At 33.2% G+C, this 25,873-nt stretch overlaps 1 protein-coding gene and 1 pseudogene across 2 annotated transcripts; both read left to right on the top strand.

The window, feature by feature from the left end:
* Nucleotides 1-859: 859 nt before the first annotated feature.
* On the top strand, nucleotides 860-7,811 carry LOC132611796 (wee1-like protein kinase; annotated as a pseudogene).
* On the top strand, nucleotides 7,692-19,811 carry LOC132610691 (phospholipase A1-Igamma2, chloroplastic-like). 2 transcript variants are annotated; one of them, XM_060325041.1, is made up of 9 exons: nucleotides 7,692-7,807; nucleotides 7,951-8,009; nucleotides 8,363-8,463; nucleotides 8,909-8,959; nucleotides 12,753-12,793; nucleotides 14,875-15,478; nucleotides 15,586-15,830; nucleotides 16,483-16,974; nucleotides 18,986-19,811. In XM_060325041.1, the coding sequence occupies exons 1-9, from the start codon at nucleotides 7,788-7,790 to the stop codon at nucleotides 19,224-19,226; spliced, it is 1,854 nt and encodes a 617-aa protein (XP_060181024.1). In that variant the 5' UTR covers nucleotides 7,692-7,787; the 3' UTR covers nucleotides 19,227-19,811. The 2 variants fall into 2 exon arrangements, with proteins under 2 accessions (XP_060181024.1, XP_060181025.1); XM_060325042.1 differs by lacking the exons at nucleotides 7,692-7,807; nucleotides 7,951-8,009; nucleotides 8,363-8,463 and having other exon boundaries at nucleotides 14,871-15,478.
* Nucleotides 19,812-25,873: the final 6,062 nt, after the last annotated feature.

Genomic DNA, 25,873 nt, shown 5'->3' with positions numbered 1-25,873 from the left:
TCCGGCATAACTTTGGTAATTCCTTCATAAGTTTATGCCGGGTCCGGCATACACGCGACCCAAACCTTCCCTTGTAGTTTTCTTTTTTAATTTATGCTTGAGCGGGGGTTCGAACTCAGAACCTCATGATTTCTGCATGAACGCTCAGTGTTGCAATGCGAAGGGCAAAAATTAAAGACCAGCAATATGAGGGGCAAAATTTAAAGACCACCCCAAAAGAAGGGCAATCCGCGCAAAAAAATGACTTTTAGTAGCCTATTTGGATGGGCTTATGCCTATAAGCTGCAAACAACCTATAAGCTAAAAAAAATAAGTTGGGGTAGTTTAACTTATTTTTTTTGGCTTATAAGCTGTTTTCAACTTATAAGCTGCTTTAGATAAGCTAAGTCAAATGGGCCCAATTATTTTTTTGAGCTTATTTTAAGCACAAAGTGACTTTAAGCTGGCCAACCAAACATTCAAAAAAGCTGAAAACAACTTATAAGCAACTTATAAGCCAATCCAAACGGGCTCTTAATGAAAAGTTCTGCCTTATGGGGCATACTTTTAGTTATATTTTATGGGGCACACTTTTAGTTAAGGCATAATTAAAAGTATGCCCCATAAGGCGGAACTTTTCCTTAAGGCATAATTAAAAGTTTGCCTTGAAAAGTAAAAAAAGTATAATATATGTCTCAAAGCAAAGTCTGCCCCCTCCGGCATAACTTTAGGTTTTACTTAAGGATTGTATGCCGGATCTGGCATACACTCCCCCAGCCCTACCTTGTGATTTTTTTTTTTTATTTTATACATGAGCGGAGTTTGAATCTAGAATCTCAGGTATCCAAACGAAGAACAAAACTTAAAGAACACAAATATTATGAGAGAGGCAAAATTTAAAGAGCACCCCAACAAAAAACGCCTGGCTCCATTTCCACCAGCCCAAAATATATTAAACCCGCTCAAATTTGAAATCTCCCCAATCTGCTAAATCCCATTAGCAAAACACTGACACACAATCTCTCTACAAGAAACTGCATTTCCAGCTGACGGAGAGGAAATCCCTAAATAGAACTAGCACTAGACAGAGAAGAAGCAACAAAAAAGGCAAGAAGCTTTCCAGACACTTCACTGTTTCCCTACCTCCACTACCTAATCAACAACAGCTGCAATCCACATTTTCTAATGTTCCTTTACAAAATCCTTCTCGATTCCAGAAGCTTCTAGATTCTGAAGAAGCAGCTCAATCTCATTTCCCTTCAATCTCGCCGTTGAATTTTGATGATAAAGCTGATGCTGATGATGTGGCTGAAAAGGATTTCATTCTCAGCCAAGACTTCTTCTGGTAAAATCTCATCCCTTAAAATTTTTTGGTTTCAAGGAAATGGGTTTGAATGAATCAGACGTAGATTAGGGGTTGAGTGGTCACGAAATTTAAGAAAGAAAGTTAACTTTTGAATCTTGTGGCCTAAAAAACTAGAAATCATTTTATTAAGGTTAAAATGAGAAATTTAGAGTTAAATTGTTGCTAAATCTTTTTGGGACTGACTAAAAAGTAAAGAGTGTCATATAAATTGGAACGGAGTGAGTAGTTGAGTGACCATCTGAGAAATCAACTCATAGAGTAGCCACTGAGATTCGAACTCGTTCCAATTTTGACCTTTGGTCCCTGGATGTTAATTGGGGACTTATTAATGTGAAGTTGATTGATTGATTTGCTGTCCAATTTTATGTTGGCTAGGGGTTTGATTTTTAAACTCTTACACCGAATTCCCGATCTTTGGTTTTCACATTATATCATCTAGTGTTTTTCTTCAATTAATTAAATTTAGGATGCAGTACTCCGGACTACATAACACCTGATACGCCTGCAATTTGTAATGGGCTTGATCTTGATAAGGTAATTTCCATACCGGAGTTTTAAAAGTTGTGATTTTTTCCCTAATTACGGGCTGTAGTTTCGATATGTCATATTGTGGTTTCCCCCTTTTTTTTCAGGATGATTATACGCCTTGTCCCAAGTCACCTGAGAAGCTTTTCACTGTAGCAAAAAGAGGCAGCGACTGGGTATGACATACTCTCATACTTTGTTGTCCGTTTCACTTCACTTTTCATATGTGGAATCATTACCAGCTCTATCAAGATTTAATTTTTTTTCATGCAAAACTCTCTTCTTCCATTTTCTTGTTTTTGTTCTACTATTGAGGCATGACGAATGCGTTGAGTAAGGTAAGGTTATTAGAAATCTAAGAATGAAGATAGATGGATAACATATAAGTGACAAACTAATAACTCATTCTGATGATATTGAAGAAAATTAGAACAGAATATAATCTTTGAAAGTTTAAGATACCGTATTGTACAGTATGAATATCCCTTACGTGATCATAGTGCTTTATGATCCGAGCAGCTGAAACCTGAAGCCTCTATTTTTAGCCTTTATCCTTGTTACTGTCGTACACCTTTTGAATCTGGAGATCTCTCTCTCTCTTTCCACTTTAGCATGTTTTGAAGTTTGTTGTATGCACAATTATCTTCCATAATTAATTGTAAAATTGTAAATTGACTTTCTTATGGTCTCTTTTCATGGTGCTCATCTTTGCAGATGTTGCATCGGTAATGTCTCTTACTTCCGATTTACCTGACCAACAACAGCTAGCAGATATGGCAGATATCCCGACAGATACTTTTGGACAGACGAAATAGAATCAGAAAAGATAAGTGAGCCAGAAAAGGGTCCCAGTTATGTGTCACAATCTGCTATTGCTTTAAGATATCGAGTCATGCCTCCTCCTTGCATTAGAAACCCTTATCTCGGGGATGCTTCCGAGATAGATTTTGATCCTTTTGGAAACCGGAGATCCAAGTGCCCAGGTACTGGTCATTGAGTTTGAATAATTGGTGGATTCTATTTTCCTTGTAACAGCTTAGTACTTCAAAAGAAAATTAGAGTGTGATCTCCTGTTCTTTGTGGCAGAATCATTGTTTTGTTTTCTGTTAAATTCCTAATGGTACTAGTTCTTTGATCTGTAGGTTTTAACCCTGCAATTTTTGGTAATGATGGTCTGTCATGGTATCGGACTGATTTCCATGAAATTGAGGTACGTTTGATGCTTGTATTCTAGACTCCTACTAATACTTTCTTAATTTTTTTTTTCAACCTATCTAAAACCCTTTTTATTCTTTCAGCAAATTGGTAGCGGGAACTTCTGCCGCGTTTTCAAAGTCTTTAAGAGAATTGATGGATGTATGTATGCAGTGAAACATAGCACTAAACAGTTACGTCAAGACACAGATAGGTGATCTTTCCTTTCTTTTAACACTCTGGATATGACATAAAATATTTTCCACAGTGTATTTTTCTTGACAAATCTTATTCGATGTAGTTCAGTCATATTTATGCATTTTGATTGTGTTCTTCCAGGAGAAAGGCTTTGATGGAAGTGCAAGCTTTAGCTGCTTTAGGTAGCATGCTGATCTACTTCTGTTGCCAATATTATCATTTAAGCTACCCCAGAGATAATTATTTCAACATCTTTCTTATTCATACTTACAGGACCTCATGAGAATGTAGTTGGCTATTATTCTTCTTGGTTTGAAAATGAACACCTTTACATCCAAATGGAGCTCTGTGGCCACAGCTTATCCAACAAAAAATATTCTAAACTATATTCGGAGGTAGAACTTTTGGAAGCAATGTATCAGGTGCGTCTCTTGTTGGAATCGTAAAGAGCTGTTTCGTGGCATGTACAGAGTCTGACTGTCTTATAAGTCTGGAAAAAGTTAAAAGGAAGAGATATATCTTGTAAACAATGATAATTTATCTCTACCAAAGAGATGATTTTCGACTATGTACATAACCAATGATCATATCACCAATCACAAAATTTCACCTGCTAAAATAACTGTGATTTCCATATGATATTTAGGGGAAGCAACTGTAGTAAAGTTAGCACCTAATCTACCCTCTTAATACTTCCAACATACTATATTTCGTAATGTTTTTAAGGTGTTTCATGAAAATACAATATCCAAATTTAGTACCATTATTGTTTCTACTGGAACGGTGTTACTTTTATAACTTAATTCTCATTCAAATGCATCATATAGCCCAAAAAACCTGTACTAGGTTTAGTGCTTTTTGAATCTCTCATGAGAAAAGAGGATCAGTCCATGGTTGTCAAAAAAAATTGAAGAAGAAGAAAAAATCAACCTTATATCTGGTATGGAAGTTGATACCATTGATTGTTTGTGTCCAAATAACTCCTTTTTAGTTGGTAGGGAAGTTGTTTTATATCACGTATCTTAGGATTATTACTACTCTCTAGCTTGAAACACAACTGGAACTGTATTCCAATTTTGAGAGGCAGAAGACCTGTATAGTAAAATCTTTTGAGGTATTGGTCCTAGTCTGAGTCTCTGAGTGATCTTCTTTGAAATGCTTTGAGTTCTTCTATTGTCTACTGACTCGTTTTACTTTTAACTTTCCTTTGCTTGTATTTTGTTCTTGAGTCTGTGTGTGTTTTAATTGTGGGATGGGAAGGCTGAGGGAAATGGTTGTTCAAATTAAGGTAAAAATATTGATTCTTAAGATGTTTTCTGATATGCAGGTAGCCAAGGCATTGCAATATATACATCACAGAGGGGTAGCTCATTTAGATGTAAAGCCAGATAATATTTATGTGAAAAGTGGTGTATATAAGCTTGGTGATTTTGGATGTGCAACTCTTCTGGATAAGAGCCAGCCAATTGAAGAGGGCGATGCACGTTATATGCCCCAAGAAATACTTAACGAGTACTATGATCATCTCGACAAAGTTGACATATTCTCCTTGGGCGCCGCAATCTATGAACTTATTAGAGGGTCTCCACTGCCAGAATCAGGGTCTCACATAGAACGTAATATCATAGGTCACACCTTCACCCCCTATCAAGTGCGCCTTTCACTCATACCCCTGAGAATTGGAAGTAAATGCGTAGTACAAGTAAAACTGAACGACATGATTCTCAAACAATAAAATGATGGTTTGCCTCTCATGGGCCTTACTGAACTCATACTACTAGGACAGGAAATCATAAGATCTGTATATGGGGAAAATACCATAGCCGGGGTACGGGAACATCAAAACTGTATTTCTCTTAGTACTTGTAAGAATAGAGTAATATGGAAACTCTCTTACTCGTTTATCGGTTCATATCATAGGATCATGCCAAAAAAAAAAGGGAATAACCTTAACATACCTTGACGTATATCAAATCGCCCAACTTCTACTTCTTGAACTTGTAAATCTACAATTAAGACAACATAAGCCTTAATTAGGCTACTTGCTTTGCTTACTAATCATCCCCAAGCACGTATAAAGCTTAACGAATCATAGACGACCATCTCCTTTATAAGCTTACAATGATAGCGCCTATATATATCCAAATACACGTAAATCCATCCCTAATCATTTCTTTAAAATAGTCTCATGCCACTACCTTACCCTTCATCAATCTATCACTTCCACAAATACCGTTTCTTTACCTAAAATCACTAAAGCTCTTGATAGCAAACTCAAATACAGGGGTAGGAATCATTTACATACCTTGAGGGGTCAAGAATCCCAAGAATCACTTTAACTTCAACTCCCTAAGCTTCCCATTCTGGGAGAAACCCTAGAAACAACCTTCTTCTTCACAAGCTCGGGTTTACAGGGTTCGGGTCTTGTCAAATCTTCACTACTATGCCATAAATGTTGGGGGAGCAAAATATTAGGGTTTTCTGATCTGGGAATGAGAGAAATAAGACATAAAGTCGTGGACCACGTATTTATACTCGGAGAATTAAATGCTTCAGTGGTCCGGTTCGACGAGTCGACCTGGGTCTGCAGAATGCAAGGCTGCGGAACCCTGTCGACGCCGCACAACGACGGCCCGTCGACAGGTTCGACGACTCGTCGATCTTGACTGGTGTCTGCAGACTTTTCCAATTCAGTTCAGATCGCGTCGGGTCGATTCGTTCAACTTCTAACCCCGTAGTTCACCAGGAATTCCTGCTGGTACCATTGCACACGGGGTAGGACACTTTCTATCTCCAAAACTCGGGCTCGAGTCTCAATTCCCAAGGCATACCCAACTAGGAAATCATAAGTTCTACCACTACGAAGACGAGGGGTGTAATATTCTTTCCCCCTTAGGAACATTCGTCCTCGAATGTTCGAACAATCCTGGGTTATAAAAATTTCAGCATAGTTTCCCCTGTACTTATATCAATCCATCCTGTACGCAACAACCCAAAATAATGCCTCACAGGGACACATACTATAACATACAATACTATGGCCCCACACGACTAATCACGATAACTGAAATGAAATAATACCTGAGAAAAGTGATGCCTCTGGCTGCACCTCCCGTACTGCTGGGAACAAATGCGGGTACTTAATCTTCATCGCTTCTTCCGCTTCCCAAGTCATTTCTTCAACATTCTTATTCCTCCACAAGACTTTAACGGAGGCTACATCCTTGGTTCGCAACCGACGGACCTGTCTGTCCAATATAGCCATTGGAGTCTCTTCGTACGATAACTGCTCGGTCACCTGGGTATCATTCACTAGCACAACTCTTGAAGGGTCTCCAACACACTTACGAAGCATAGATACATGAAATACTGGATGCACAGACTCTAACTCCGAAGGCAATTCCAGCTCATATGCTACTGTACCCACTATACGAATGATCTTATATGGTCCAATATATCGAGGGCTCAACTTACCCTTCTTACCAAACCTTAGCTCATGGCCCGACTTGGAAGGTGTTTTCAAGATTGGGAAGTGGACGAGTTTCAAAGATTGATAGATTTGCTTTATAGGCAAGTCAATCGGGTGGATAATCCCGGTGTGTCGTGGTGGGCCAAGGGAAATAACGGAGTGTTCTTGGTGAAGTCTTTTTATGAGAAACTTTTGGTTAGGGAGGAAGTTGATTTCCCATGTAATGCAATATGGGTTCCAAGTGTGCCAAGGAAGGTGTGTTTCTTCAATTGGCTAGCCACTAGAGGAGTGATTTTGACGGCGGAAAATCTTAGAAAGAGGAAGGTTGTTTGAGTCAGTTGGTGCTACATGTGCAAGGAGACGGGAAAGGACGTGAACCATCTTCTTCTACATTTTAGGTTTACCATGAGACTGTGGTGGGGCATGTTTGGGTGGTTCATTGGGCAATGTCAAGAATTGTGAAAGAGTTGATGGTTAGTTGGAAGAGCGAGAGAACGACGAGAAGACAAAGGGCTCGGAACATGGTTCCGCTTGCATTGATGTGGGTAGTTTGGAATGAGAGAAACAAGAGAGCTTTTGGAGGAAGAGAGTCAAGTTTTTCTCAATTGAGTAGTAGTCTTCGCTCCCTTATTTTCTTTTGGTGTAATCAGAAAGTTCCTAGTTGTATAGAGGATTGGGTGGAGTTTGTAGAGAATCATATTTTTGTAGATTATTTATCTTTTAGTATATCCCTTGCATACGGTCGTTCTTGGCCATGTTTATGAATGAAAATACTTTCACTTGATTAAAAAAAAAAGAAAAAGAAAAAGAAAAAGAATCAACTATGTGCTTATTCGATTTTCTGTTAACTCATGATTTAGTCTGGTCCATCCCATTGATAGGGAGATACGAAAAATGTTGTAGCAATGTTCATGTTGATTAGATGTAGTATTTATGGCATATACTTTCCACTGTGTTCAGGAGATTGATGAGCCTCCATTAATTCCACATATTGCTGAAGCCAGCTCAAAAAAATATCCATATGAGGTCCTTTTCAGGAGTTAGCACAAGCTGCTCATGGATACTGCTTCTTCTGAGTACTCTACGACTTCCCTATTTGAATACCAAGCTTTTGATTTGTAACTCACTTTGAAACAGTATAGCTTTCCTACTGATAATAGAGTGGTTAACTTTCCTTGTTAAATATGATTTAACTTACTTTTTCCTTTTATTTGATTAGGTACCTTTTCTGTGATGATTTCTTTGGAGAACAGACCATGTTTTATGATATTTTTACTGGTATGGGAAGTAGTGAGTTAAGAGTAAACTTTCGTTGTCATGTACCTTGCTGCAGATAAATATCCTGATTGTGCTTCTTAGAGTATTTATCTTAAATAAATCAGATTTCAAAAGTATCCTGTCAATTCCAGATCGAGATGTTTAACCAAAGTTGTATATGCAGTTCTTAGGACTATCTCATGTTGCCTTTAATCTGTTAAATTAAGTTGAGATCTCCTTCTCCCAATCTGTATTATGATAATTTTCAAACACCTTCAGCACATGCTGAAATCTGCAATTGCTAATTTTGATAGGAATAATGCAAATTCTTGGATTTTCAATGAGATTAATGATAAACATTTGTGTGATTTCAGGCCCGCTTTCAGTAATTGATGAGCATTTCGGTACAGTTCTTCCCAATAGTTTTGATGCAATTGGCTTAATGCTAATGATTCGCATCATTCACCAGCACCAGGTATACCCCTAAGCTTCTTTTCTGGTATTACCTTTCAGAATAAACGCAGGTAGTATTAAAATCCTGTAATGCATCAAAGAATTTTAATGAAGTTTTAGTCTTTAGCTCAAAAGAAATTTAAAATATTCATTTAAAAAAAAAGAAATATAAAAATGAAAAGATAATAGAAATGGACTGAGGTAAAAATGCTTCGCGACTTGGGAATATCTCAAAGAAAAAAAGCAAATGAATTATGTCAGATATTCTTTTTACATTTTCCTTTTAGTTTTTTTAAAGCTTATATAAATATTTGATTATTTGGAAATTTATTGAGGAATCATGTGCTTAATACACGTGTATGATGGTCCTATAGCATGTTAAATAACTTGACATCAAATGTGTGGCTTTTTGGCTCTTAATTATTGCTGGAATCTTTTCTTATAGAAGAACTGCTTTTTTTTCCCAGCTTGTAATGTCCAGGCGCCGAATTCCATGCCTGGATTCATACTTGGACAAGGTACGTATCATCTAATTCACTTTACCACCTAAGTCACCAGTATCACTGGAAAATATCCCTGTTCCCACCTTTTGCCAATGCATGTGAGTTACTTGCGTATAAATGAACCTAAATGACTTGGCAGCTGTTATCGCCATGATAATTTTATAGATGAGATTAATAGAAAACTTAAAGGAGTAGATTTTACAAATACTATCCCTAAAGTTTATTACCATTCACAACAATTTGAAGTTAACTCAGGAAGCCCAACTGCTAGTGATATGGATTTACAAAAAGAAGTAAAAGGAGATTCCCTAGGAATGATTAGGGCCAACAACTTTAAACCAGATCTTTTAGCCTTAGACAAAGAAATGAAAAGTCCAAGGAACAAAAAGAAATTAGATTGGTACATGGATACCTATAGCTTTGAAGCTAGGATAGATTTCAAAGCTAATTGGATTAGTGACCTAACTAGGTGTAAGAGTAATATAAAATTCTTCAAATGGTTTGAATTAACAAGGCAAATTCCAAACCAAAAGGAATCTTTGTCCATGTTAGTCAACAAATGGCACACAATGGCCAAAGGGATAGTCGAATCAACTATTCCACCATTAGAGGAAATCTTTATTCCAGTAGGAAAAGAAATAATTACTGCAACTCCTTTTAAAAGAGAAGGAACCAATATTGATAGTGATCCTAAAACTAAGGACATCAACAAATTGATTCAGCAAAGTAATTATACAAACCAGTTATTACATGTAGTATCAAACCAATTATTAAAAGATACTAGTAAACAAGTAGCTCATTCAAAAACTACAACTAGTACTAATTTGGAGAAACATCCAATATTTAAACTCCCAGAATTTTCTAAAGAAAAATTCCCACAATTACCTGATAAGTTTAATCTTGAGGAAGATTTTCTTGACAAAATTAATAAACAGTTAAAAATATCTGAAGCAAAGACTTCAAAGAAAACTGGCACTAGTGGGGTTAAAACTTTAAGTACTAATGACAAAGAAATTCGTAAGTTAACTATTAACCCAAGATATTCTACGAAAAATAATTATTACAAAAAACCCTCCTTCCCAGATGTCCAATTTGAAGAAGATCAGTTTCGCACTAGTACGTCACATAGTGGAAACGATATATCTGAATGGAACATAGATGGATTAGCAGAAAGCAAAATCTATAAAATATTACACGAAATGGGTATGGCTATCACAACTTACAAAATTAAGCATGCTGGAGATAGATATGCTGCTTCTCTAATTATTTTTGGTTTCACAGGAATGTTAAAAAATTGGTGGGATAATTATCTCTCTGAAGATAATAGAGCCCAAATTTTAGGAGCCATAACCATAGGTTCTGTATTAAAAATGGAAGGAAATAACCAAGTAGTCGTTGAGGAAGCAATGGAAGATGCTTCAGCAACACTAATTTACAGTATTGCTAAACACTTCATTGGAGAACCAAAACTTTTCCAAGATAGAAGTTTTAAAATTATTAAACAATCTTAAATGCCCCAAATTAGATGATTTTAGGTGGTATAAAGATATGTTCTTAGAAAAAGTTATGATAAGAGAAGACTGTGGTAATGATTTTTGGAAAGAGAGATTTATTAGCGGTCTACCTTCATTATTCGCCGAAAAGGTTAGAACCAAAATCAAGGATAGGTTCAATGGAAGAATCTCATATGAAAACCTTACCTATGGAGATATAATTAGTTATATTAATGTAACTGGATTAGATCTATGCACAGATTTAAAACTAAAACATTTCTTGAAAAAAGATCAACAACAATCTCGAAAGGATTTAAGAAGCTTTTGTCAAGACTTTGGTTTTGAAAAAATCTCTGCTCCATCCAAAAAATAGAGTAAAATAGCAAAGAAATCTACTACTTCAAAACCTCATTATAGGAAAAACAAGAATGTAGATAATTCTTATAAAAAGAAAAGATTTAAAAGATCACCAAAAAAGAATTCTGGAGATACATGCTGGACATGTGGCAAAACAGGCCACAAGTCTAATGAGTGTCGAGTCAATAATAGAAAGAAAAAGAAGATAAATCTTCTCGAAGTTGATGATAAGATAAAAAATGAACTCTATACTATTTTAGAAAATGACAACACTTCATCTTCTTCTAGTAAAATTCAGACGGGGCATCTTTTAACCCAAAAGGCATAATATTCCATTCATATTGCCCAAAAGGGACATTGAATGCAGTTTTGTATTTATCTTTTTCAGCAACTTGTATTTGCCAAAATCCTGATTTCATATCAAACTTACTATAGATGTTTGTTTTGTAAGTTCTTTTTAATAAATCTTTTTTATTAGGTATCGGGTACCTAATCCATTGTAGTACCTTATTTAAAGGTTTGTAATTTATAACTAATCTGGGAGATTCTCTTTCTTTTTCGGCATTTTTATTTACATAAAATGCTGAACAGCTCCAAGGGGATCTAGAGGGTCTTATTATCTTTTTTTTTGTAAAAGATCATTGATTTCATTTTTGCAAGTTTCCATTAACTCGTGGTTCATTTGGATAGGCCTTGCCTTTGTAGGGATGGTCTATTCATTGAATCCATCCATATATAGAGGGTGGTAGTAGGTGGTCCTGCAGCCCTAATCTATAAAGCTAGGCATAAACAAGGTGATGTGGCACCTCTCTATGTCTAGCATTCATATTTATCTTTTTGCTCCTTTTTTTGCCATTTTTTCTTAACAAAATCTACTAATTAATTGAATTAATACAAACCTCATAAAGTAAATGGTGAAGTAAAAATGTTCAGCCCACGTAAACTTTGCAATAAAGCACATTAACTCAGGACCAATATGTTTGTCATACATTGAATCTGTTTCCAGTAAAGTCTAAACCCATTTTTTTGTAATATTTATATCTAATTATAATTGTAACTGTTTTCAACCTCTTCCTCCATGATTAGTTATCAATTTGTGTGGAAACATGGATAGTGTGTGAAAAACTGAAACGTAAAACATGAAGAGGTCCTCAACACATTTATAACCCTTTTAATTCTCACCAAAAAATACTCTAGAAAACCCTATAAATTTAATTCATGATAAAACCCAAGAGATCTATCTGCCCATGAGCTCGAAAATTTTAGGAGGCAGAGAGCCACCAGAAAGGCGGAGATAGCTAATTAGAGGTCACGCACCAGCAACTTTAGGGAGTGTTATGAAGTTAACGTCTTTTCTGTTATTGAAAATCGCTAAAAGCAAGTAAATGAAGTAGAGAAAAATCCCAAAAATAAGCGTGCTAGCAGGTAATGGCAAGAGGGAAATGCATTGCGTGAAAGAATGAGTAATTAGATGGACAAATTACTTAGAAAAGGAGATGGAACAATGGCTGTGCTCTTTGGTAGTAGTGCATCTAATAAAAAAACTTAAAATACAGAAAGTATATATAATCGCCAATGTATTTTTTTCTGTCCTCTTCTCCTTACCTATCAGCAATAGTTGTTTAAAAGTTTGTATGAGAAAGGTAGGCTGTATTCATTTGCTTTACTTTCTTTTAGTTTTCATTGCCTTTGCAATTTTTGTTGGTTAATTTTGATAATTTTTCAGATGCTACTTGCAGGTTTCCAAAAATGTGGGGCAAACATCATATTAGCTCTCATTTGTTCTTCTTATATAGTTTTTTTTTTTTAAAATAAAAAATAAAATTAAGACTGAAAATATAATTGAATCTTTTACTTGAATAAACATTTTAATGCACGATATTAGTTTTGTGGTTTTCGATAGCATTTGCTTATCTTTGTGTCTTTTTTTATTTTATTTGTTTTAAATTTATTTTCAGTCTAAAAGCCTCGAGATACAATTACTCCAACTTCCGACAAGGTAACAATCACATTAAATGTTAATGACTTGTAGAAGTTAATTTATTATTGTCTATTTTTCTATTGCTTTTTAAGAATATGAAAGTTTTTGCGAGTTTTATATTCAATTCTCCTTCCCATTTTGTTTGATATTTTGTGTGTGATTGTGTGAGAGGCGAGATTAGTATAGAAACCTTTGTCAGAGTGTCTTACAATTAGTTTTCTGCTAGAAGTTTTCAATTTTTTTTTTTTTTTTAGTTCTATAAGAATTTTGTCATCTATATTGATTAAATTTATGAGAAAAAAAAGATAAATTTGTGGACCGCCCTACGCGCGGGTAAGTTAACTAGTTATACCATATTCAATGCAAGGCATCATTAAAATGTAAACGAATTTTAAAATATGAAGATCAAGACTTACTAGATTTTTCCTTTATTTTTGGGTCACCACTTGCAAGGAGACACGTAAACAATATAACAACCAAACCAAATATAGAGGCCATGAGCAGCCATACCTTTTGCGTCATAGTCATTAATGCTTTTGGGTGGGCCTTTAAGCAAGGGTCAATTCGGAAGTAATTACACGATTTGTCCTTCAAATGGATTGGCCTTTAATTCTGCCCTTCAAATGGGTTGGTCTTTAATTCCTGCCCTTCAGAATCGAACTTATGTCTAGCGTGATAGAAGTTCTTTAAGGATGTTGACATAACTTGTGAATATTATAATACGTAATTTATGTTTCTCTAGGTATAAATTCGATTTTGAAGGACAAAATTAAATACCAGCCCATTTGAAGGTAAGGCAAAAGTGCAAATGACCCTTCAATTCGTCAGAAAATCTCTTCGAAAAAAAGATGTTGATCTTTGTCTTGTCGCGACCCTTTTCTGAAACAGCATAACTACATCACCTATAGTGTCATTTACACAATCTACTCTAAATATTGAAATTACATATATTATCGAGGTGGCTCTCAGCTTCCAAAGCTCAGCTAGGCGTGACATACCTCCCATGACATGCCCACCTCTCAGTTTTATTTTATTTTTTGATTTTAGATGTTTCTTTCAGCACTTACTGTCCCTTCCTTTTCTATTCAAGGTTCTCGTTAAGCCTAACTTAGTTTGCATAATTTACGAGATTTTACGGGTCTATACATTATATTAAATCGATTAATTTCATTTTAGGATTACTAGTTACAAATTGAAGTTAAATGAGTTTGGTGTGTTTTAATGAATTGAAGTTTCTTGTTTTTCATAAGTGGTACCGGATACATAATCATGCCACTATGTTTATGCCGAGCATAAAGCTGTAATACGTGAATAATTATTGTACGATTTTTATTTAATATTATGTTATAATGAGTCTTAATAAGTACTCTCGCTAAGTGGTAAAAGTTTATATAAAGGAATAGGACATATGATGTACTCCACTTATTAATTAGTGCTCTCTCCGGATAAAAAAGAGTGACTAATTAGTCATTCCCACATCCCTTGAAAAAATATTAACACGTAGACAAAAATAGGTGCTTTGATTAAACTGTTCCTAATTAAATAAGTATTGCGATTTGATCACATAACACTTATGAAAAAATAAGGTTAATTCTTTCTTGATTTGATAAGTGAACACTTTTTCCATTTTTTTGGAGGCTCTCTTGAAAAAGTGGAGAAATAATATCTTATGTGCCTCACACTTCTTTTCATTTTTATATTTAAAAATAATCTAATTTTAAAAGAACATATTTTAATTTCTAATAAAATGATTTATAGTCACACAAATATTTAGGACTTATTTTAGATCATAAATTTCAATTTTAAAAATTCTTTTTTGAACTCCATAATTGAAACGAATGGAGAAACATATTAACAAAGTTAATAAAAAAAATAAAGGAAGTCATTATTCGGAACCTTCTTGAGAAAGCCTTCAGGTCAATCTCTTCGAAGACTAAATACCATATAAGTCTTCCATGTGATACATGCGGTCTTAATTTTTATTATTCTACGGACTTTCATTTTTCTTTTTTGAATTATATAAAAGCGCGAGATGCACCATCATTTCTTCATCCTCATATTAGCCCCATCATTGACCTCTCTTATTCATCTGTAGCTAGTTTCACAATCTTCCACATATCAATGGCTTCTCTCACCAACTCAATTCTTACATTCCAAACAAGTACACCCCATCAACGCGAAGGTACTACTCTTAGACCCGATGCATTGCTTTCTTCCTCTTATTTTCCTATCCAAAGAGTCAAGTTATCAACAAGAACACCTTCCTTGTCATCTAAAACTAGCCAATCACTCACATCTATCATTAGTGAGCTTGAAAAAGAAAGGGACAACACGACGATTGATCAATTTGAAGAAGGTGAAAGTACTAGTACTAGTTCTACTACAATGACGAAAATTCAAGAACCAGAATTAGCAGATCGATGGCAAGATATCCACGGACAAGATGATTGGGTTGGCATGCTTGATCCAATGGATCCACTTTTACGTACTGAATTAATTCGATATGGTGAAATGGCTCAAGCTTGCTACGATGCTTTCGATTTTGATCCATATTCTAAGTATTGTGGGAGTTGCAAATTTCCACGGCACAGGTTTTTTGATGGACTAGACATGGCCAACTATGGCTACGATATCACACGTTACCTTTATGCAACTTCAAATATAAACCTGCCAAATTTCTTCATGCAAGCTCGTTGGCCTAAGGTATGGGGAATTTTGAAATCATAACCTCATGTGTCTATTTCATCCAAAAAATCAAATGGTTAGAGAAAATATATTTTATATTATTTAATTATATTATGTCTCAACAGGTATGGAGCAAAAATGCGAATTGGATCGGTTATGTGGCTGTTTCAAATGACGAAACGTCGAAACGATTAGGTCGCCGTGACATAACAATTGCATGGAGAGGTACTGTGACTCGTTTGGAATGGATTGCTGATTTAATGGATTACCTCCGTCCAATTTCGGCAGACAATATACCTTGCCCTGATCCTTATGTCAAGGTGGAATCTGGGTTTCTTGAACTTTACATTGATAAAGACGAGAATTGCAGGTACGATCCAAAATTTTAATTTGATAGGTTCAATTTTTTTTTTGTTTTTCAACACTGAATTCATCACTTTTTCACATATATTTCTATGCTCCTAGTTGAAAATTTTAATTTAATTGAGCCCATTACACTTTAAAACTTATGAGTCCAGAATTTAATATTTGTTAAAATTTTAATGATTTTCACATATATATCTATGCTCCGAATAGATTTTTTTAATTCAGTTGAATCCATTATATTTTTACAATTATGATGGGTTCAGAAATATTTAGTATATATCTATCTTTCGCGTCAAAAATATTGATCTAATTTAACTCATTATGCTCTTAAATATCGGGTGTAGAATTTAGGAAATTTAATATTCGTTACAACTTTAATGATTTTTTGCACGTTTATCTATGTTCCACGTTGAGAATATCAAAATATTAATTTAGGTGTACTTAGGAGCAAGGGAGAGTGTCTTGGCTATGGGTTCGGAAGGATCTAGTAGCTTTGATTTATACTTTATATTTTAAGAAATCATTGAATATGTACATATTATTAATTTTGAACCTAATAAATTAGAAAGTATTAAAATCTAAAACCCATAATTAAACTTCAATCCTGGCTCTACGATTGCATTCATTGATTATATGCTACACATGTTCCTCTACAGGTACTGCAAGTTCTCAGCAAGAGAACAGATACTAACGGAAGTAAAAAGATTATTAGAAATGTACCCAAATGAAGAAATGAGCATAACAGTTACCGGACACAGCTTAGGCAGTGCTCTAGCAATGTTGAGTGCGTATGATATAGTGGAAACGGGTTCAAATGTAAGGGCAGATACAAGTGCTGTGCCTATTTGTGTTTTCTCATTTTCAGGGCCAAGAGTTGGTAACATAAGATTCAAAGAAAGAATTGAAGAGCTAGGTGTTAAAGTGCTTAGAGTTGTGAACGTTCATGACATTGTTCCAAAGTCACCTGGTTTGGTTTTTAACGAGCACTCTCCGGCTATGGTTATGAAGATATGTGAAGGGTTGCCATGGAGTTATTCTCATGTTGGAGTAGAACTAGCATTGGATCATAAGAATTCACCTTTCTTGAAACCTATAAATGATCCTGTTTGTGCTCACAATTTGGAGGCTCATTTGCACTTGCTTGACGGGTTAGTCTACTTCTTGAATGTACTTAATTTTGCCTTTAACTATACTCACATTTACTGCATTTTTTTTTTTTAAATTCTTATTACTCCTTCGGTGCCAAGTCATGGGAAAGGTGTTTGACTCGGGCACGGAGATTAAATATGATATGGTTTAAGATAAGTCATAAATATTTGTGTAATTATAGATCATCACATTAAGGGTAAAATGAGAAGTTTAAATAGTTATTAAATATACACAGGTGCATTATTTTTTTAACTGACTAAAAAAAAGTGTCACAAAAATTGAAGGGAGGGAGTACAAAATTTGCACTTTTTGCATATAATTAACTACGAGATTTTTAAACTTCACAGCAATCCAACAAAATTCACAATAAAAAAATTACTAATTTTTGTTTTTACAAATTTTAGCAGTATGATTACTATATAATCAATTTGTATATACATCATATACTTGTTATACACTGAATATACACCAGTGACGGCTATAAACATTCAGGGTAATTGGAGAAAATGGATTTCACTAATGATTACAAAAGAGTTTAAATTTATCAAATGAAGGTATAAGAACTATTTACACAATTAATTCGGTAGAAAAAATAATTCTAGGTTTATATATGTTTTGTATTCGCATTAAAGTATGAAATGTATAACTTGAAAAAGAGAATGCATAATCCGTTGGAGCTATAGCTTAACTTAGCTTGAGTTCGCATCAAACAAAATACTAAGAGCTAATCGATCTTAGCCAAACCTATAAAGTTCAAGTTTTATTTTTACTTTAATATTTCTTACAATTTTTAATGCATTAAGGGCATTAGTACGAGTAAAAAATGGTTAAATAGTCTACTATCTGACGTAGAATATAAAACGACCCATAATTCAAGAGCTAATCCAAAGTTCTGTTCAAAATAAATAAATATCAAAGTTACCTACCCGGATAATAATTAATCAAGTTGCGGTGGACATATGAAAACTTCAAACACCATAAGTTAATAAATAAGTTCACGTCTGAAAGAAGTCTACGCATTAGTGGATTCTGGTACGAAATAATTAATGGAGAGAGATCATCTTAAAATCTTCTGCATAAGAGAAAATATATTGTAGTGCATATATGAATCATATTAAAGGTAGTTGTGACTTTTGAAGTAGACAACTGGGGATCTCTAATTAATTAAAGTTCAGCACATATCTTGAACAGATGCGTGGACGAAGACTTCAAAATGGAAAATGATAGAAGTAGTAAACAAAGGCAAGTGCGCAGACAAATCTTATCACCTTTTTTTTCTATCAATAGGAAAAGATTATGAGTCATCAATCATCCATTTGTTTAATCAGAATAATCATATTGTTCCGGAGTTTATAGACATTCAAATCTTATTCACACGAATCCACCGTGTGTAAACTCTGATAACAAAAACAGAAAATTTTCAAAGAAAAATAATCCTTTCCCTCCGAGTAAACAATTTGCTTAGGGGACCCGTTGCTCGTTCCTGCAAAACATTAGTACTTCATTCCTAGAGTTTTAACTTCTATGCACGAATGGTATAAAATTAATTTTTATAATGCCGTTAGTTTTTCAAAATTTTACACTATCAATTCTTTATATTGAAGAAGTACGCTCTATCTAAAAACTTAAACTTTTAGATAAAATGATCACACACTTCAACATAATATTAAAACATGCAATGATTTTGATGTCATTGCCTCGACTATCCGAAGGAATATGTACCTGCTTAGCTCATAAAAAATCTAACTTGCACGTGACGGAACGTACTGAAAATATAATTAAATATTAAAAGTGTCCTAGATGATCACATACTTTATTACATCAAATGATAACTACATGTTTATAAGAAGTGGAATATAGTAATAACTTAGAAAATAAGTATAAATTGTACTTGCTAGAACAAATTAATTATACAAATAGTGTAAGATCCCTTTGCAATGTACCTATATTTTAATATTTTAATAAAGGATTAATGTAGTTGACTGTTGATTTGGCATTTTATGTGGACAGATATCATGGAAAAGGGAGAAGGTTCGTGCTTACAACGGGAAGGGATATAGCATTGGTAAATAAAGCATGTGATTTCTTGAAAGATCACTACTGTGTTCCTCCCAGTTGGAGACAGGATGAAAACAAAGGCATGATTAGAGATAAGGATGGCCGTTGGATTCAGCCTGAACGTCCCAGATTGGATGATCACCCTTCTGATATTCACCTTCACCTTCAACATCTAGGCCTTTCATCTTCTTGATAATGAAGGCGAAAATAAAACACCACTCAGAGCGCACTCGTTTAGAAATATTGGTAACCCACAAAGGCTCATGGAGGATTTAATATATGCAAACTACACAGTTTGATCATGTACCATGAACTGCCAGTGCACATGGGATTTCATGATTTCGATCAAATTATATAGGTTGTAAATCTCAACGTATATATGTTATGGTAACGAGTAATGTTTGGAGATTAAACATATGGCTACATTCAACGGGCATGGAGAGGAAAAAGTCACTAAGTTGCAAGTCGTTTGGCTTTTGATATTTGAACAATTCACAAGAGTATGGTTGTTCATGGGTCGGTTTCGATCGGGTTTTTAATGCTTCGGTTTGTCTAATTTTTCGGTTAATTGATTTTTTTTTTTGAATATGACAATATACTTTCAAAGACAGACTGGATTGACCATATTGCATCATAACACTACCGAACCAATTATTCCTTAAGCAAAGAAAGAACTATGTATATAATCAAGTTACATATGCATGTAGCTTCCAGAAAATCATAGCATCGTCCAAGAATTTAGCCATTCAAAGGCACTTAATAAAACTTCTTTCTATGATTTTTTTTCTTTGTGCAAATAATTATAAATTGTGATAGAGGGAGTACTACTCTATATATAAATCATCTCATTAAGCATAAAATAAAAAGCTTATAAAGTTGAATTGTCATTACTAAATATAAAACGTATCATTCTTTTTTGAATGACTTAAAAGGAAAAAATGTCACACAAATTGGGATAGAGGGAGTAGTACTATTTAATTCAATGTTTTCCGTTTCTTGTTTTCCTTATTAAATTTGAGCTTTCTTAGAGACGGTTTGAATTAGTTTATTGTAAATAAGTAGTTGACAAGCTTTAAGTGCTTAAAAGTATTTTTAGGATCTGAAACTGCTTTTATACTAAATAAATAGTTATGTGTTTGGATATAAATGTTGAAACTGGTAATAAGAAGTTAATGTGTTTGATAAAAACAATGTGTACAAATTGTTCTTTTGTTAGAATAACTAGAATACCCTTAAATTTGTTGCAAAAAAAATATAAATATATATATATATATATATAAAAAGGAACGACAGATACGGCGTGAAAAGCAAGTTATAAATTTTGTTGTTGCAAAAGATATTTTGAAAATTAGGAAATTTATTGAGGATAAAATAATATAATACTTGCTGAAAAGCTATAGTTGCTTACCAAACCTAAGATAAACTAAAAAGAACTTATAAATCAATTTGGTAAGTTCATAAGCTTAGTCAAACACCCTAACATAATTAACTACAGTAAGTATTAAAAAGAACTTGGCATTTCTTAGAACAAATTAACATTAGTTCAAGAATTTGAATCAAATACCACGTCGGGTCGGACTAGTTAGGAGGTTGAGATGAGATCATCTTAAAAAGCTTGTAAATATCAGAAGGCTTAATGCATATGCAGCCACCTAAACTTGTTTTTTTATTTTTTTTTATTTTAGCACCTCAACTAAGTGTTGTTCCTATTAAATTTCTAAACTCGTCCTCAAGTGTGTCTATCAAACCCTCTAAATCTAATTTTTATTAGAAGCAAAAATTAAATTGTGATAATGAAGATGAAGTAATATTTAGACGTGTGGTAAACTATTCTTTAGGTCATGGATGTATCGGTTTCTGCTGGTTCTGCTCTTCCACTGCCAGCTTAATTAAGAGCTTACTTTTTTTTTTTCCCTCTCAAATGTTGCTAATCTTAGTTAAAAGATAGCATAATTAAATTAGAATATATATTAACATGTTGCTACGTCGAAGATAAAATACTATATAAGTCAAATTGTATTTGATAGACACATTTAAGGATGAGTTCAGGACTTTAATGAAAACAATATTTCGTTAATTAAGATGTCAAAATTAAAAAAAAATTTAAAAAAGTTCGGAGAGCTGCCTATGCATTTAAGTCATAACAGAATATAGTTGGATGGGCATATATCATAGAGTAAAGGTAGCTGTCAGATTGACAATATCTGTAATTTTTTATACTCGAGACCAACAGAACTAGAAAGTGATCAAAAGGCAAGTACGCAGGCACCATCGTTTTTTTTTTTTTTTTTTTTTTAAATATAATGAGAAAAATAGATGAGTCATCCATTTGTTTAATCGGCAAATTATCTTGTTGTTTTGGATTATCTTGACAAATCTTACTTACTAACTCCCATGAAATCTATAAAGAATATTGTGATGACTTGCCACATCATCATGCCATCTAGGCGTCACATGAAACTATTTTTGGTATGGGAAGCTTATGTAGATGCTTATATGAAAAGGAAACTAGCTTATGTGAGAAGGTTCTAGAGAAATATGGAGATTTCTCATGGAAGACATTAGAATTTTATGAAATTGCATGAAAAGTCTTTGAAATAATCAAATTGTGTAGAGATTTTTAGAATAGGAGCTTATTTGTAAATATGTAGGGACTTGTACAATAATTATTATTTACATACTAGTCCCTAGGTGAGTAGTATAAATAGGAGGGTCATTAATTTATAAATCATCAAGCAAAAAAATCAATCAAGTTTTCTTTAATAAAAAACTTCTTTCTAGCAAATTTTTCTTGTCTTATTCACCTACTATTCCCTTAGCGATCTTGAGTGTAGTAATCTAGGCTAACTTGGCATAGCAAAATCGTGAGCAAATTGTGCAAGAACGTGAGCGAGTTATCAAGTGTCGCATATGCGCTTAGTTGAAGACTAAGGACGTGACACTTAGTGTGAAACGCTGATGATTGATAAGAAAAGAGACGAAACTGTCCTTATCCTCTGTCAGTAGATTATAAGCTTACTAAAATTCCCCTTACTTACAACTTAATTAGTGAAGGTAGACTTGTCAATTTGGGACGTAGATTGCATTGGTGAATAATATCAACAACTGTTATAATTACACAAGCATTATCTAAAAAGCTATGTCTATGCTTAAATCACCCAAATATAAAAGGGTAGTGACAGAGAGAAAATTACACCTTCCCTCCATTTTACTTATCCTATATTGACTTGGCACATCCCTTAAGGAGTCATAAATAGAATAATAATTTTACTATATCATCCGTTATTATTACTAACTCATCTAATAGTTGAAATCAATCAAAATATTTTAAAAATTATGCAGCTACTAATAATTTTTTGAAGTTTCAACCCAATAATTAATAACAAGGATAAAATAAATATGAAATGATAAATTATCTTTTAATTTTCCAAATTAAATAAGTAAAAATTGACATTTATTTTTAATATACCGGACAAGAAGTAATGGACAACCACCTTACATATCCAGCATTATTCTATAACTAGTGAATTTATCCGCGCTTCGCACGAATTTGACTTTCAAATATTAAAGTTCTTAAATTTTTAATTTTCAAAGTAAAATAATTTAAATTTTAACCAATTATATTATAAGTGCTTAATTTATATATTTTTCTGTGATTTCCGTCACTTAAGAATTTTTAGTCTTCTATAATTACTTGTATAGTCTACGTGCAAGTGAAACAATTTTTTTTGTTTTTCTTAAAGCAAAGTAAAGAAATAAAGTATTCAAAAAACCAATCTATTTTTGTGCATATATATTCAAACTTTAAAATACAGTTAGTTCTTTGTACATTTGTTGCATGTATTTAAGTATCTAATTATATGAATCTCTTCTGTAATTCCTTTTTTTTCTTTTCTTTTCCCATTTCTAACCTTTATATCTTTTTTTCTTTTTTCTTTTTGACCTTTTTACTTCCCTACACAATCACTCATTTTCTTTTAAAAAATATCAAATTTTATTTTCTTTCTCTTTTAACATCCTAACAATAAAAAACAAGTAATTAAAATATTATTCTCAAATCTCAACATGAACTATAAGAAAATATATTAAATAATAGTGCATAAAAATATATTATAAAATATTGATAACCATAGATATTATTACGCACTATTTATTCAATTTAATTAGAGTATATGAAAATAACCGATATACTTAGGAAAAGGAAAAAGAATAAATAATTTAATTGGTGAACAAATCATTAAGAATACGAAAAGAACCCAAAAAAATATGAGATTAGTTTAATAATTTTCTTTTTGATCACTAAATATTAATATAACAAATTCTCTTTAAATTCTAACATTAATCCGGAGGTCTTCTTCGTGTTGGTAGCCGTTTCCTTCTTTTTAAATTTTTTGATTTACCATAAGCTTTGGTCTTTTTAATTGCTATACAATTGTGACTTATGTTTGGTTGATGATTGTTGAGAGCCACACATTAATATTAGGCAAATCATCATTTCTTGTTAAGAAATTAGATTTTTGCCTCTTTTTTCATATACTAAGTTTCAAAACAACTTTCAATTTTTGAACATATCTAATTAATCATATCCACAACATATCTAATCAAAAAAAATTGTTATTTGTAAAAGAAATTAAAGCAAACTAAGAAGTAGAAAAAAATCATGAATTTGAAGAGTATATAATTACCTTAGAAGAAATGCATCCAATGTTGAGGTAGATGCCATCGAGCAGGCTCCTCGGTGTAGATGACATAACACAAATTTCTAAAATTTAACAAATGTTGAGTAAGATTAATTATGAGATTCAAAAGAGTAAAGTTTTCAACTAAAACGTTGCATACCTTTCACTGTAAAGAAATGGGTCCATTTGAATATGCTGGAAGATGATAGATACAAATATGTTCAACCAAGATAGAATATCTAATAACACATGAATCTCACAAATCAAATTGTGATTATGCAAAATAAAAAGTAAAATACATTGACCATGCAAAGTAAAGATCTACATTCTAATTCCTTTGACTTCTCTATCTTCTTGTACATAATACATAATCTTATCTCAATCTAACACAAAATAATAACAAATCAAATAATTTATTGAAACGACTACATATAATTTATCATACATAATAATATAGAGTGAACTTATTACAAAACTAAACTTGAAAAAAGGCTTAAACCTTCACTTGATCAAACTGAAGAAGAAGAAGAAGAACAAAAAAAAGACTACTAAACTTCATATTGCACTTTTTGTTTTCCCATTTGGCAGCCATGCAGCTCCATTACTCACTCTTGTCCGAAACTCTCTCTACTTTTACCCTCAAACATAATCTTTTCCTTCTTCAATACATCACAATTCAACACCTCAATCTTCTTCACAATTTCAAATCAAGAAAACATTAAAATATAAAACGTTACTTTTGGGATGGTGTCACACCACATGAATGAAAAAATTGAGGAGAAACTAATATGGAAGAAGACAAAAAGAATAGACATTAGACTGCATTAATTGCTCAATTTAATTGGAGATTAAAATGGTTGTTGAATGTTGATCCATGAACCAAGAAAAGAGCAAAACGGATGACATGAAAAGGCATAGACATGAATTAAATGTTCAGGTTAATTAAAAAAAAAAAAATGATTGTGGCTGTTTTAAATAAGCTAAATTAATAGAATGAAGAGGAAAAAATTGTAAAAAAAGGAGAAAAAAGATAAATAGGTTTCTTGACTTTAGAGAGTCACATCACCATTTTTATGCCTAGCTTTATATTATATATAGATTAGAGAAAACGTGGACAACTGTTTGAATCTATTGGGAAGTGGAAGAATACATATCCCCAGCATCATTACCTCAACCACCATACAGAGTACTAATTGACTTGCTAAAGGATCCAGCCTGGTTCTTTCAAATCAATCACTATTGAACATATTTTTCGTTGTTCCAACTTCCAACACTTGGCCAATTATGTAAGATTTCTTATTTCCTAGGTTTCATTGATATCCAGGTATTAGAAAAGTGCGCACAAAGCACTTGCATATGATAAAGTAGGGATCATTGACATTTGATTTGGCTCTATGTGGACAGACATCACGAGGCGGTTTCTAGACTCAACCATGAGTTCGTGGGTATATACACAAAAACTAAATAATCCGACCATCTCATTTTAACGGTCACTTTAGCAACTTTCACGTCCTTTTTTAAGTAAATAATAAATGCACAGCTTAACTTACTAACTTATCCCTATTTAATAAAGGTAGATTGATTTTTTCTTTTAAATATTATGCATACTTCTTTAATGTTAAAGATATAGTTAAAAATAAATATCGACTTTAGTCTTAAATTCCTTGAGGGAAAATTATTTTGAAACAAAATTTTCAGCTAAAACGACAATTGAAATGGAACGGGAGGAGTATATATAATATAAAGTTTATTAAGCATTGCAGAACTTAGTCTTACGATTTCGTATGCTTACTCTCACAATTTCAAATGCATGACATTTAAATTTAATTAGTCACTAACATGGAGGGGACCTCTAATTGGTGAATGACATGCGACTTCTTGAAAGTTCACTTCAGACATATCGTGACCCACGAGGACTTAAGAAAATATAAGCAAAATCACACAGTTTGACATGCCGTTAACTGCGTTTATTGTCAACTTGAAGAGAGGAAAAATAACTCATTAAGATGTAGTATACCTTTTGATACATGAAAAAGTTAAAAGAGCTGAAGCATACCACCCCTCTTACCTCTACAAAAGTTTGCCAAAAGATGTCTAAGTAACCTCTGAAACTATCGAGTATACCAAGTTAATAGTAGAAAGTAGTGGCATAACCAGTATT

The sequence above is a fragment of the Lycium barbarum genome, chromosome 9 (genome assembly GCF_019175385.1).
Source record: "Lycium barbarum isolate Lr01 chromosome 9, ASM1917538v2, whole genome shotgun sequence".
NCBI classification, from domain to species: domain Eukaryota; kingdom Viridiplantae; phylum Streptophyta; class Magnoliopsida; order Solanales; family Solanaceae; genus Lycium; species Lycium barbarum.
Note: the sequence above shows the minus strand (reverse complement) of the source record. Positions and strands in the feature narration are given on the sequence as shown.